We start from the raw sequence: 12766 nt of genomic DNA on the forward strand, positions 1-12766 counted from the left end.
GATTAGGGCTGGCCAATTACAGAGGATATCGGGGCTTTATACTCCCTATCTAGCCAATACGCAATCCAAAATATTCTTCTCCGATGTTGCATATCTTCGGAGGATAGTGTAATGTCCTCGTTCAACCTCCCAAGACCGATCTGTTCACACATACGTATAGCAGCGGCGGCTAGAAAACAGCAAGGCTCAGAAGACATGGTTCCCAAAAAGAAAATCGACTGCCTAGCTCGTCAGTTTAGTGTCAGACTGGTGGTATCTGGTGAATACTTACCATCCCTAGGAGCGCCTGGATAGACCACAGATCTGGCTGACCGAGACAAAGATTATGGAAGGTGCTAAATGCATTTTTGATGAAGAGCCAGCTCCTCTGATGCTCCGAGTGCGCAACAGTACTATCTTTGACACGAAATGCGATCCCCAAAGCGAACACAACATTAACACTAGCCCAGCAAGAAGGAACTCGAAGGGCAGTGTTCAGGTTATCTTCATTGAAAAGAGAGGTAAGCTTTGCCTGCTCAAATAGAGGGCACAGGCAGTTGAAGTTCTGTAAGTACTGATACAGGAGCGATTCTGCTTCCTCTTTCGATGGAAGCGGGCAGAAAGCCTTTGGGAAGTCATCACCCAATATTCCAAACGACGTCGCATTGCTATGGATCCCGGACGATATCCTAGGGGTCATGCCAGCCTTCTGGTTCATCCACTGCAAGCCTTCACGCGATAGAACCGGAATTTCTGAAATACTAGTCAGTTGAGAAGCTTGGGTTTTTCAAGCGTCATCAAGCTCACTCCTATCAGCTGGACCACCCATTATGCACCTTGGAATTAGAAGGCCGTTAAAGTCATCAAGAAAAGGGCTCTTATTCACTTCAGGGTTTTGGGGCACGTCATCTTCTCGATCCATAGATGGGAAGGTGCGTGGCACTCCCGAGTCCTCGAGGGTCGCCTCAGGACACGGCCCACAACGCCATAGACCTTCTTCCACTATGTTTTCAGACCCGGGAATAGAAAGCGATGAAGGTGAACGTGGCTTGTCAGACACTGCTAGTTGCCGCGGAGACTGCACACTTCCCTCCCTGTCTAAGTCCAACCCCAGTTCCAGTAAGCGGGTCTCCAGTCGCCCTATGTTAGTTTCCAATCGATTGAGCATCATAAGGCTGTAGTCAGACGCTCTCATCAGTAAACATGCATACGCTGGATTTAAATTTCAAGCGCGAGGGCAGCACGGTACTTCTTCATGTTTCTTTGACGCCTAGACAACTTCGGATCATTTGCACCCTTCAGTCTTCTGTTCGGATGCTCTACTTCATGGCTGCTCGTATTTTGCAATACCTCAGATCGGCGTGGATTGCTTTTCTACCCAAAGAATGTTAGCGCTCGCCATTTGGGTCAGAGTACAGTACCCACTTGCTTTCTCTGCTGACTTCTCGAACATCGCATTTTCTGAGCTTCTGAATCAATAACACCCCGCACCAGGGAGGATGGGCCCTGGCCCGACTGAGAGCGGGGTCTGGCATCGCTGTTGCTCGTCCTTGTCGCCATTGCTGCGTTCGTTCGAAGTGCCACAAGTGTTTTGCGACGGGCGTTCTCAACGGCAGTGCGAGCTGTGCTCTGAGCAGTTTTATGGATGGTTAGCTCTCGATAATGTCCAAGACCATATCTATACGCACAGAGCTAGTAGGCTGTAACTGACAAGTCACGTTAGCAATCTTACGATTCTTGAACATCACTTAGAATGATTGGACGTAGATGAGTCCACTTGACGCGGCATGTGGTCCGTTCCCCAGGTTTTCTGCGGGCAACTGAGGACTCATAATCGAAGGTTGACAAAAAGCCCTGACCAGGTCCATTATTACTCGGAGGAGTTGCGATCCGGGGGGCCGTGTGAAGGCCAAGAGACAACACCGGTCTGGACGGGAGGAGACGCTAGGCAGTCTAGGCTTCGGATGCTCGGACGACTTTTGTCGACCTTCAACACCTCATGATCTTGTCCATGCATGGACATTAAGGTACCGCCCGGGACTTGGACTTCATTGCAGACTAGGCATCCGTTCCTCCTTGTCATCGGAATTTCAAACGATGCATGCATTCTATCTCTCGGAAAGGCAAAAAAGCGGCCATGGTACGGCCTCCACCGATTTTCCGGATCCTTCTCGGAACAGGAATGAAAGTTCATCAGGGTTCACCACTAAAGTAGGGTCAGATCTAATAGCTTCGTGCGGTCATTCGCCGTGATACGGTTAAGGCCACCATGCCTAATGTGCGAACCATTGTTTTCACAAGGACCATTATGATGATCCAGCCTCGGTGCTCAAAAGGCCTTCGGGGTCCCGGAAGCTTTTCCAAGAAATTATGCCTTGCTGCATCGGGTGCCCATACTGCCGGCAGTACAGTGTTTCCAATCGGAACCAAGACTCTCAATATCCATGCTTGATGTCTCCGGCCCGGAGCTCGAGATATGACGGTCAATTTGCTAAGTCCTAGCAGGGTCTCGGGTCTCGCTTTGCATCATCCTGCTCAGACGGCTCACAGATAAAAAGCCAGGCATGGACGTCAATTGCTTATACCAAAGGGCTGTCAGTCTTCGCCCATAGATTGGAATTCTTTGCACATCGTGGGCATTAATCTTTAACAACGACACTTCCTCGCCTTACTACGTTGACGACTAGATTGATTGCGAGCAATCGAGGCCAGACTTCAGGATTTGCTTCTGATGAACTCTCGCATTGGGGTGTAGAGCAAACATGTCGTTTCTCGGATCCATCTCACCAAACCTACCGCGGTCTCAGTCGGTTGTCAGTCACAATCTACCACAAGCGCATGGCCTCGACGAGAACGACGACATATATCACAATCATTCCACCACCGCGCAACCAGGCGCTTCCGAGAAGGACAAAAGCGAAGATGGAGAAACGCTACACGAAAACGAGCCTGACGGGGAAGCTCGCGTGACATTACTGGCTCGACAATTGACTCGTCACTCTACTAGGCTGACGGCAAAGAGCACTCTCGAGAACCCATTCTTTCTTGATGATTCTGACTCTACTCTAAACCCCAACAGTCCAAACTTCCGAGTTCGTGACTGGATGAAAATGTTATTAGAGATCCGGTCTCGCGACCCAGAGAGATATCCGGATCGCACAGCTGGCATTGCTTTCAAGAATCTTAGCGTGCATGGCTTCGGCTCCCCAACTGATTACCAGAAAGACGTCATGAATGTGCTGCTTGAAATCGGGACAATAGCTCGCAGACTCGCTGGGATGAAGATGCCAAAGATACAGATTCTCCGGGATTTCGAAGGATTGGTTAGAAGTGGTGAAATGCTTGTTGTCCTGGGAAGGCCTGGAAGCGGATGTTCCACCTTTCTCAAGACTATTGCTGGTGAGATGAATGGCATCCAAGTGTCAGATGACGCAGTATTGAATTACCAAGGTCAGCCTCCTTCGACATCAGGATCGTTAGCGATTTTATGAATTCGCTTCTAACACCTTTCATCTAGGCATTTCTTCCAAGAATATGCAGAACTCGTTCCGAGGCGAAGCTATCTATACAGCGGAGAATGACATTCATTTTCCCCAGCTCTCAGTAGGGGATACTCTTATGTTTTCTGCCCTCGCAAGAGCACCGCGCAACCGCTTGGAGGGCGTGAGTCGAAAGCAATATGCAGAGCATATGAGGGACGTGGTGATGGCTATGCTTGGTCTCTCACATACCATTAATACACGTGTTGGAAATGACTTCATTCGTGGCGTTAGTGGTGGTGAAAGAAAGCGGGTTAGTATCGCAGAGGCTACCCTAAGTCAGGCGCCGCTTCAGTGCTGGGATAACAGCACGAGAGGACTTGATAGTGCCAATGCTTTGGAGTTCTGCAAAAATCTGGCTCTTATGAGCAAGTATACCGGCTCTACTGCTTGCGTGGCAATCTACCAAGCGTCCCAGAGCGCTTACGATGTCTTCGACAAGGTCACTGTTCTGTATGAAGGGAGACAGATCTATTTCGGTAACACCAAAGACGCAAAAAAGTTCTTTGTTGATATGGGTTTCGAGTGCCCTGAGCGTCAAACGACGGCAGACTTTCTGACATCGCTCACTAGTCCAGCGGAACGCCTGGTACGCCCTGGATATGAAGGCCGTGTCCCTTGCACGCCCGACGAATTCGCAGCTGCGTGGAAGAGAAGCGAGGAACGTGCTAAGCTTATGGCGGAAATTGAAGAATATGAACGACAGTATCCCATTGGGGGTCCATCTTACGATGCCTTCGTGGATGCACGCAAGGCCATGCAATCGAAGCGCCAGCGCGTGAACTCTCCGTATACCATCTCAATATGGCAGCAAGTCTCCTTATGTGTTGTTCGTGGATTTCAGCGTCTCCGTGGTGATTTCAGTCTCACGACAACTTCTTTAATTGGCAACTTTATGATGGCATTAATTATTGGATCTGTTTTCTTCGATCTCCCTGACGATACGTCCAGTTTTTACTACCGGGGTGCTCTTCTCTTCTTTGCAGTGCTGTTGAATGCCTTCTCGAGTGCCTTAGAGATTTTGACACTCTATTCGCAACGGCCAATAGTGGAAAAACAATCAAGATACGCATTCTATCATCCTTTTGCTGAAGCAGTCGCATCAATGATATGCGATACTCCATACAAACTGATCAATTCATTCACGTTCAACGTCCCCTTATACTTGATGACAAACCTGCGTCGCGATGCTGCGGCCTTTTTCACATTCTGGATATTTTCGGTGGTCACCACATTTACAATGTCCATGATTTTCCGCACTATTGCTTCTACCTCCCGTTCGCTATCCCAAGCCCTCGTGCCCGCAGCTATGCTAATTTTAGGAATGGTAATCTATACTGGTTTTACTATCCCTACTCAAAATATGCTTGGCTGGTCTCGTTGGATGAACTATATCAACCCTATCGCCTACTCGTTCGAAAGCTTTATGGTCAACGAATTCGACGGTCGGCAATTCGAATGTGTGTCCATTATTCCCAGTGGGGATGAGTACAACAATGTGTCTATGCAGTACCGCATCTGCTCAACAGTTGGAGCAGAGTCGGGGTCAAGAATTGTGGACGGCGGACAATACCTGGAACTAAGCTATCAATATACCAAAAGTCACCTATGGAGGAATATGGGGATTTTGATTGGCTTTATGGTATTCTTTGCTTTCACCTACCTTCTTGGCACTGAATATATCTCTGAGCAAAAGGCCAAAGGTGAGGTCTTACTCTTCCGCCGCGGTCGTCAGCCAGACCTGTCAACAACTGAGGCCGATCCCGAGAACCCTATACAACCTAGTAATGCCCCAAAGACCGAAGAATCGGCGCCACAGAATACCGCTAGGATTCAAAGGCAAACAGCAATTTTTCATTGGGAAGATGTCTGCTATGACATCAAGATCAAAGGCCAGCCAAGGAGGATCCTCGATAATGTTGACGGTTGGGTCAAACCCGGCACCTGCACCGCGCTAATGGGTGTTTCCGGAGCAGGAAAGACAACGTTGCTAGACGTTCTGGCCACAAGGGTCACTATGGGTGTTGTCTCTGGATCAATGCTTGTTGATGGGCGCTTGCGCGATCAATCATTTCAACGGAAGACCGGGTATGTGCAACAACAGGATCTACACTTGGCTACTTCTACTGTCCGGGAAGCTCTCCGCTTCAGCGCAATACTACGACAACCCGCACACCTGAGTCGACAGGAAAAGCTTGATTATGTTGAAGAAGTTATTAAGCTCCTAGGAATGGAAGCCTATGCGGACGCAATTGTGGGCGTTCCTGGGCAAGGCTTGAACGTTGAGCAGCGAAAACGTTTGACAATTGGGGTAGAGCTTGCAGCAAAACCTCAGCTTCTGTTGTTTCTGGATGAGCCGACTTCTGGTCTTGATAGCCAGACGTCATGGTCTATCTTAGACTTAATTGATACCTTGACTCAGCACGGACAAGCGATACTTTGCACCATTCATCAACCTTCAGCTATGTTGTTTCAAAGATTTGACCGGCTTCTCTTATTAGCATCTGGTGGGAAAACAATCTATTTTGGGGAAATTGGACCTAACTCCTCGACACTCTCGAACTATTTTGTACGCAATGGTTCTCACGGATTACCCCCTGGGGACAACCCAGCAGAATGGATGTTGGAAGTTATCGGAGCAGCACCAGGCTCTAACACTGAAATTGACTGGGTGAAGACCTGGCGAGAATCCCCAGAATACGCCAAAGTCAGGGAGCACCTGGCAGAACTGAGAGCCACATTGTCAGCCAAACCTGCGGACTCGTCTGATCCAAGCGCCCTGAGCGAGTTTGCTGCCCCATTTTCTGTCCAACTTTGGGAGTGCCTTGTGCGTGTGTTCGCTCAATACTACCGCACTCCAACCTACATCTGGTCTAAAGCGGCGCTCTGTGCCCTCACAGCGCTGTATATTGGGTTTTCGTTCTTCAACGCCCCGACCTCTATCCAAGGCCTTCAAAATCAGATGTTCAGTGTGTTTATGTTGATGACGATATTCGGTAACTTGGTGCAGCAAATCATGCCCAACTTCGTCACTCAACGCTCTTTATACGAAGCACGTGAACGTCCATCAAAAGCATATTCCTGGAAGGCATTTATGGCAGCTAATATTATAGTTGAGCTTCCCTGGAACTCGCTCATGGCAGCCCTTATCTTCTTCTGCTGGTACTACCCAATTGGGTTATACAATAATGCAAAGCCAACAGACGCAGTAACAGAGCGCGGCGGTCTAATGTTCTTGCTTATCTGGACATTCTTGCTCTTTACATCCACATTCGCGCACATGATCATTGCAGGCATCGAGCTTGCAGAGACCGGTGGCAATGTCGCCCAATTGTTATTCTCCCTGTGTCTAATCTTCTGCGGCGTGCTCTCTACTCCCGATGCCATGCCTGGGTTTTGGATTTTCATGTATCGTGTCTCACCCTTCACATACCTAGTTTCGGCAATGCTTTCAACAGGCCTGTCAGGAACGGATGTTGAGTGTGAACCTGTCGAGTATCTCACCTTTGCTCCACCGAACAACCAGACTTGTGGAGACTATATGCGGGCCTACATTGATGAAGTTCAAAGCGGCTATCTCCTGGATCCGAGCGCAACTGACCAGTGCTCGTTTTGCTCCATGGACAAGACGGACACATTTCTCTTGTCAGTTGGCAGTACGTTTGATGAGGCTTGGAGGAACTTTGGTCTCATGTGGGCTTATATTTTGTTCAATATCGTCGGCGCTGTGTTTATCTATTGGCTCGCTCGTGTGCCCAAGGGCAAGAAGATGGCTGGGACGGCATGAGGAAAAGCTTTCGACCATCTTTCCGGGCCCTCAAAACACCATTCCATCCTTACAACATTCCCTGCTCCTCTTTTTTTTTTTGAGCTTCTTACTGCGGTTTGCGCTAATCCGCGTCTTCTCGTTCTAATCCTACCTTATACACGCCGTCTGTGCTCACCAATCCTGTGTATTAGTTTGCGTCTTACTGATGATATCGCATAGACTATCTCTATTTGTAGTATATATGTAGTATATATGAATAGATCAGTCCCGCCAATCTTACGTTTGGATTCTCAACTACATGAAAGAGAAATAAGTACTCCTCCTTCAGGACCAGGACTGCAAAAGTAATAAGTATGCCAGTTGAGGCGAGATTACGTTGATATGAACCGCACTCCTTCAGGGACTTGAGCAATACCCTGAGATTTCTGCCTCAATCCTGGCAGATAGCATAAAATCAGCGGTCTTAGTGTCTACTTAGAACTGCATGCCTTGCTGAGGTTCTCTTTACCCATATCAACGATGAGTAGACGACCAAGCATATTACCGTCGATTGACAAGATATTTATATCCAAGAATGAAGGCACGGCACCGACCGATACACCAGAAGGTTGATGGGAATCGCAGCCCTAGACACCTTATATTTCAGGCGCGGATGCGGAGATTCACCGCTCAGTCATTTACTCGGACCGCCCGGCAGAATAATATAGTATATTTTTTTTTTGCGGCTTGTCGATGGAGATCTTTCTTCGTCAAACGTTAAACAATCCTGAGTCATCGGATTAGGTTTCATTTATTTGAAGTGTTGAGTTGACTTCCTCACGGAGGTAAAAAGATATATACAAGAGCACCGACGAATACGACGCAACAAACTTTTCAGAAAATCGCTTAATCCTACGTTACAAAATGGCCGAGAAGAAGCGTAAGCTCGAGAATCCCCCGGAGGATGTCGCTGCTACCGAACCCGAGGGCAAGAAGGCAAAGCGTGAGTCTAAGAAGGAAGGAAAGAAGGATAAGAAGGATAAGAAGGATAAGAAGGATAAGAAGCGCAAGGTGCAGGATGTTGATGTTGTCAGCATCGAGGACAAGGAGACTGAGTTGAAAGAGAAGAAGGACAAGAAGGAAAAGAGAGACAAAAAGGACAAGGGAGATAAGAAAGAAAAGAAGGAGAAGCAAGAGCCGAAGGAGAAGAAGAGCAAGGATGGATTGGCCGACGACGAAGAGCAACCAACCGCGAAGGCGAACGGTGCCGAGCCAGAGCCGGAAATCAGCAAGGATGCCCCAGACGCAATGGACATTGACGGCGAAGAAGAGGTAAAGGAGACATCGGGGAAAGAAAAGAAGAAGAAGAAGGGGAAAAAGGCCAAGAAGGCGAAGAGTCAGGAGGAACAAGAGCAGACCGGAGAGCAGGGAAATCCGCAATCAGAAGAGAAAGAGAAGGCCGAACAAGGGTCGAAACAGACCGTTGCCCCGAAGCAGAAGGCCGCTCGATTCATCGTCTTCGTCGGTAAGAACGAACCATACGCTTGCTCAACACAACTACATATATTTGCTAACTTGCGCTCTCTTTCCTGTAGGGAATCTCCCTTACTCTGCCAACACCGAGTCCCTAAGTGCGCACTTCGAAAAGATACAACCGATTTCCGTGCGAGTGGCGACGCAGCCAGACAAGCCCACCAAATGCCGCGGTTTCGGATTCGTCGAGTTCGACAACTACGATCGGATGAAGACCTGTCTGAAGCTCTATCATCACTCCTCGTTCGATGACGGGAAATACCCTCCCCGCCGTATCAATGTTGAATTGACGTAAGTCCATGTTTAACTTTCATCTTGCCACACCTTTCCAAGGTTCACTGACAAATAACGTATATTAGTGCTGGCGGCGGTGGTAAATCCGAGCACCGAAAGGCTAAGATCGAATATAAGAACCAGAAGCTTGCGGAGGAGAGGAAGCGCCAGGCTAAGGAGACAAAGACGGAAAAGGTTAATAAGGCCAAGGCTGAGGAGAAACCGAATGATGACTACGCGAATATCCATCCGAGTAGGAGACCTCGCATGGCCTGATAGAGGGAAAGTCGTTACGGGTATTCGGATGACCTTTAAAAGTATCTTCAGAGTTGGAGTCATGTTTCTTTGTCGCTTCCAGCAAGTTTAAGCAGATACCCTGAATTTGTCCGGATAGAATTCAAGTGGGAATTTTAGCGTCTCCGTGACTTAAGCACGAGAGTGTAGCTTCTAGAGCACGCAGATATCCACAATTATGTTCAGCCTCTATGTACCGTTTTATAGGCTGATATGGAGCGTTCGTCCCACGATACAGATTGATTATCGTTCCAAGAGCTGAGTATGGTGCAAATGTCGGAATATACGATGATAGCTACAGCTCTCCGACATGGTCATTTGCGACACGCATACGCTGGACTACAGCCACAGCGAAATCCCATATCTTCCGCGTCAGAACGAAGAGCGGTACCTCGGGTTCGTTCTCGCGGGTCAAGTGTAGCTGCAAAAGAAGCGAAGACATGCTGACGAAACTGGCAACTGATACGACGAGGAGCGAGGCAGCAGTTTCACGTTTGATCGTCGCGTGATTTTGCGTAGCATGATAAAGAAATGTCAAAGTCTACAAGAAGTCAGCAATTCTGTACTAGAATGTTGTACGATTTGATTCTCACAGTTGTAATCGAGATCCATGCTGGTAACAAAAGACGAGGATCTGAGGAAGCGCCAGAGAGATATAGAACCCAAGAAGTCATATATGCAATCAAGCCGTTCGTTGTAAGAAGACGGATAACAACAGCCGGTGGGGTATAATTCAAAAGCCTGAAATAAGATGAGCAGTGAGAACAAGTCTCTTCAAGCAAGGAACCAATGTAAATGCGAATGACGTACCAACGAGACATCATACAATCAGCAAAAAAATATGAAAGATATGCAGATGCACAGCACTATAAGTGTCAGTTAGCCAACAGCGATTGGACGTTACCCCTGCCCTCGAAAGAGACCTGGGGCTAAACGCGAAGAACTGTGTCACATACCCACATAATAGCCAGCGCTACCTCCGTCACCCGAAACCTTCTCTCAACGTCCCAATTTTGGCTAACACTGCCGACAATCGCCGCCGCCCATCCCTCATGTCCCATGCCAGGTCGAATACGAAGAAGTTCCGCCAGAAAAGTGAAGGCACATCGGAGCCCCCACCAAGCCGCTGGGGCGGTACTCATAGCACGGCAAACGAGCAAAGGCACCCACCACTTCCGGTCGACTCCCAGGATGACTGCAACCCGTGGATGTAGGGCTGAAGGGATCGTATGGCCGGCGTCATTGCTGGTGGATGTATGGGACGTAGAAGCCGGGGAGGGCGGCGCGGCGGTCGCTGAGTCGGAAGAAGCCACTTCTTTGTCTCTGAGCCCGAACTGTGGAATAGCAATAGAGGGGAAATAGGACGTAGGTGAAACTAGGCTAGAGGCTGAACGGGCATTTATCAAGTCAGGCTCAGGGGACGATCGGCGGCGGGGAGAGAAGGGCGGAGGAGCAACATCATCACGGCGAGGAGCCAGCCTTAAATATACGGCATATGTAGCCGTTAGACAATCTACTCAAAATCAAAGTTGAGAGAACGATGTGATGGGAATGTGGTCCGTTGGGAAACTCCGGAGCCGGCCCCTAAACTGTTCGATGCTCGTCTGTCCCTCTCGAGAAACAGATGTTGATTGTTGATTATCCCGCAGCAATCAAGACTGCTGAGAAGAATAGGCACAAGAATAGCGAATTTGACGGTGTCAATGCAGATCGACAACGCCTTAGGAAAGCGTGCGAGATAAAGAGAGAATCTAACCTCGCGGACAATATCAGGTCCCTCACTTTGGATAGTCACGTGAGTTTGCTATCGCTCCGCCAAAAAATCGCAGCAACATTTCACAAGTTCGAACATCCAGTCGTCTCAGAACCCAGTCTTGCAATGGCGTCCTCTATTTCGAACGCTCCGCTGCTCTCAGCAGCTCGAACGCGTAGCGCTATCCTCTCGTCGTATCCGTCAGTCGCTTCCTCGCAATGCCGACAGTTCTCACTTTCTTCCCAACGCAACCGCGAAATGCGAGGCATGCCACAAACTTTGTCGGTAAAGCAGCCCGCACAACCCAGTATGAGAGTAAGAGGGCAGGGCATGTCACGAGCCGATTTGCCCCAGGATATTGGACTGCTACCGGGAACCTTCATAAAGCCATTGTGGCGGGATATGCCGTCCATCTTTCAACAACCGAAAGAGCGCTTACATTATGAATGGCTGTGGCTGAAGTCATGGTTCCAAAACTTCCTAGGGTGGGTCTCGCATCGTTCCTTTGTGTCTGCTTTGCATTATTGGAGTCTAGCTAACTAGCTCTAGGCTCGTGGTCTACAGCAAGACGGATGGTAGAGGGCTCCCGCTACGATTGAAGGAAAGACGGCAAGTAGCCCGCGAAATGCACCAACGGATGTACTCTGCATTCGCTAAGTGAGCATTCTTCGTCCCTATATGGCTCTTGGTATCAATTGCTAACTAAATCTGTTTGCAGAGGAGATTCCGCTACACTGCGCAACATCTGCTGCACCGGCCTCGCAAATAACCTTATTGGTCGCATCGAAGCCCGCCGCAAAGGCGAGAAAGTAACCTGGTCTCTGGATAAGTACATCCGCTCCCCGTCAACCTGGTTCACTGGTATGCGTGTCGTCTCCGACCGCGCTACTCAAATTCCCGAGCTTCCCGATTCCGGCGTGCGCCAGGTTGTCCTCCGCATCACAAGTCGCCAGTCAACAGGCAAGGTCAAGCCGCAAATACCAGGAGTTGCTGTCTCGGCCGAGAACGCCGTCAAGCAGCAGGACTGCACGGAATACATTGTTCTTCAAAAACTCCGATGGATGGGTGAAGAGGAGAGTTGGCGCATTTGGGGTCATGCCACCCCAACATCTGTCGACGATCTCAGCAGTCCTTTCTTTGCCACCGGAATGTCATTCGCCGACCGTTATGAGGCGATGAAAGACGCAGCAATGGGATTGAGGAAGTAATCCTGCTAGGCCTGTTTTCCCAACTCATGGCTTTTGTACAAGGAAGCCGCTTCCGGCCCGAGACCTTTATATTGGCATATAATATTGCCCTACCCCACTCCAACGCGACATAGGACTGTTCATATGAAACCTATGTTTCCTGGATATCTGGCACATAACGGACTTCGAAACGTTGTTTCAATCCATTCCACCGGCGTTCACTCCGGTCCTTCGTGGCTGGCCTACTTGATAGTTTTACGAGCGTTTTGTCATGGCGTCTCATATTGTACTATACTCCGCTTTTCAGAAATATGCCTTTCAGATCTTGTACTTATCTACTGTACTCTTGAACCTCAATCACAAAAATTGAAGATATACCATATGAAGGGGGATTCTCGCGTGTCACATAAACATTAGGCAATAACGCGTCAAAAGTCAGGTAGTACGTACAATACAATAG

The 12766-nt window shown here is 48.8% G+C and overlaps 5 protein-coding genes across 5 annotated transcripts, besides 1 other annotated feature; 3 read left to right on the forward strand and 2 right to left on the reverse strand.

The window, feature by feature from the left end:
• Nucleotides 1-12766: part of a sequence feature (contig 1.80 1848..335440(-1)) that runs on past both edges of the window.
• On the reverse strand, nucleotides 46-1602 carry ANIA_04750 (fungal specific transcription factor domain-containing protein; the record flags this gene model as incomplete). The annotated part of the gene is made up of 6 exons (XM_657262.2): nucleotides 1405-1602; nucleotides 1229-1353; nucleotides 787-1154; nucleotides 394-732; nucleotides 272-307; nucleotides 46-140 (listed from the first exon to the last, which is right to left on the reverse strand). The coding sequence occupies exons 1-6, from the start codon at nucleotides 1537-1539 to the stop codon at nucleotides 46-48; spliced, it is 1098 nt and encodes a 365-aa protein (XP_662354.2). The 5' UTR covers nucleotides 1540-1602.
• On the forward strand, nucleotides 2585-7522 carry ANIA_04749 (pleiotropic drug resistance family ABC transporter). The gene is made up of 2 exons (XM_050611640.1): nucleotides 2585-3429; nucleotides 3497-7522. Exons 1-2 carry the CDS (start codon nucleotides 2742-2744, stop codon nucleotides 7303-7305), a joined length of 4497 nt encoding a protein of 1498 aa, XP_050467646.1. The 5' UTR covers nucleotides 2585-2741; the 3' UTR covers nucleotides 7306-7522.
• On the forward strand, nucleotides 8191-9471 carry ANIA_04748 (RNA-binding protein; the record flags this gene model as incomplete). Its single annotated transcript, XM_657260.2, has 3 exons — nucleotides 8191-8791; nucleotides 8862-9090; nucleotides 9159-9471. The coding sequence occupies 3 exons, from the start codon at nucleotides 8191-8193 to the stop codon at nucleotides 9346-9348; spliced, it is 1020 nt and encodes a 339-aa protein (XP_662352.1). The 3' UTR covers nucleotides 9349-9471.
• On the reverse strand, nucleotides 9662-10508 carry ANIA_04747 (uncharacterized protein; the record flags this gene model as incomplete). The annotated part of the gene is made up of 4 exons (XM_657259.1): nucleotides 9662-9907; nucleotides 9960-10107; nucleotides 10177-10232; nucleotides 10323-10508. 4 exons carry the CDS (start codon nucleotides 10506-10508, stop codon nucleotides 9662-9664), a joined length of 636 nt encoding a protein of 211 aa, XP_662351.1.
• Nucleotides 10991-12690, forward strand: ANIA_04746 (uncharacterized protein; the record flags this gene model as incomplete). Its single annotated transcript, XM_657258.2, has 3 exons — nucleotides 10991-11604; nucleotides 11684-11776; nucleotides 11838-12690. The coding sequence occupies 3 exons, from the start codon at nucleotides 10991-10993 to the stop codon at nucleotides 12325-12327; spliced, it is 1197 nt and encodes a 398-aa protein (XP_662350.1). The 3' UTR covers nucleotides 12328-12690.

This window comes from Aspergillus nidulans, chromosome III, assembly GCF_000011425.1.
Source record: "Aspergillus nidulans FGSC A4 chromosome III".
Lineage (NCBI taxonomy): Eukaryota > Fungi > Ascomycota > Eurotiomycetes > Eurotiales > Aspergillaceae > Aspergillus > Aspergillus nidulans.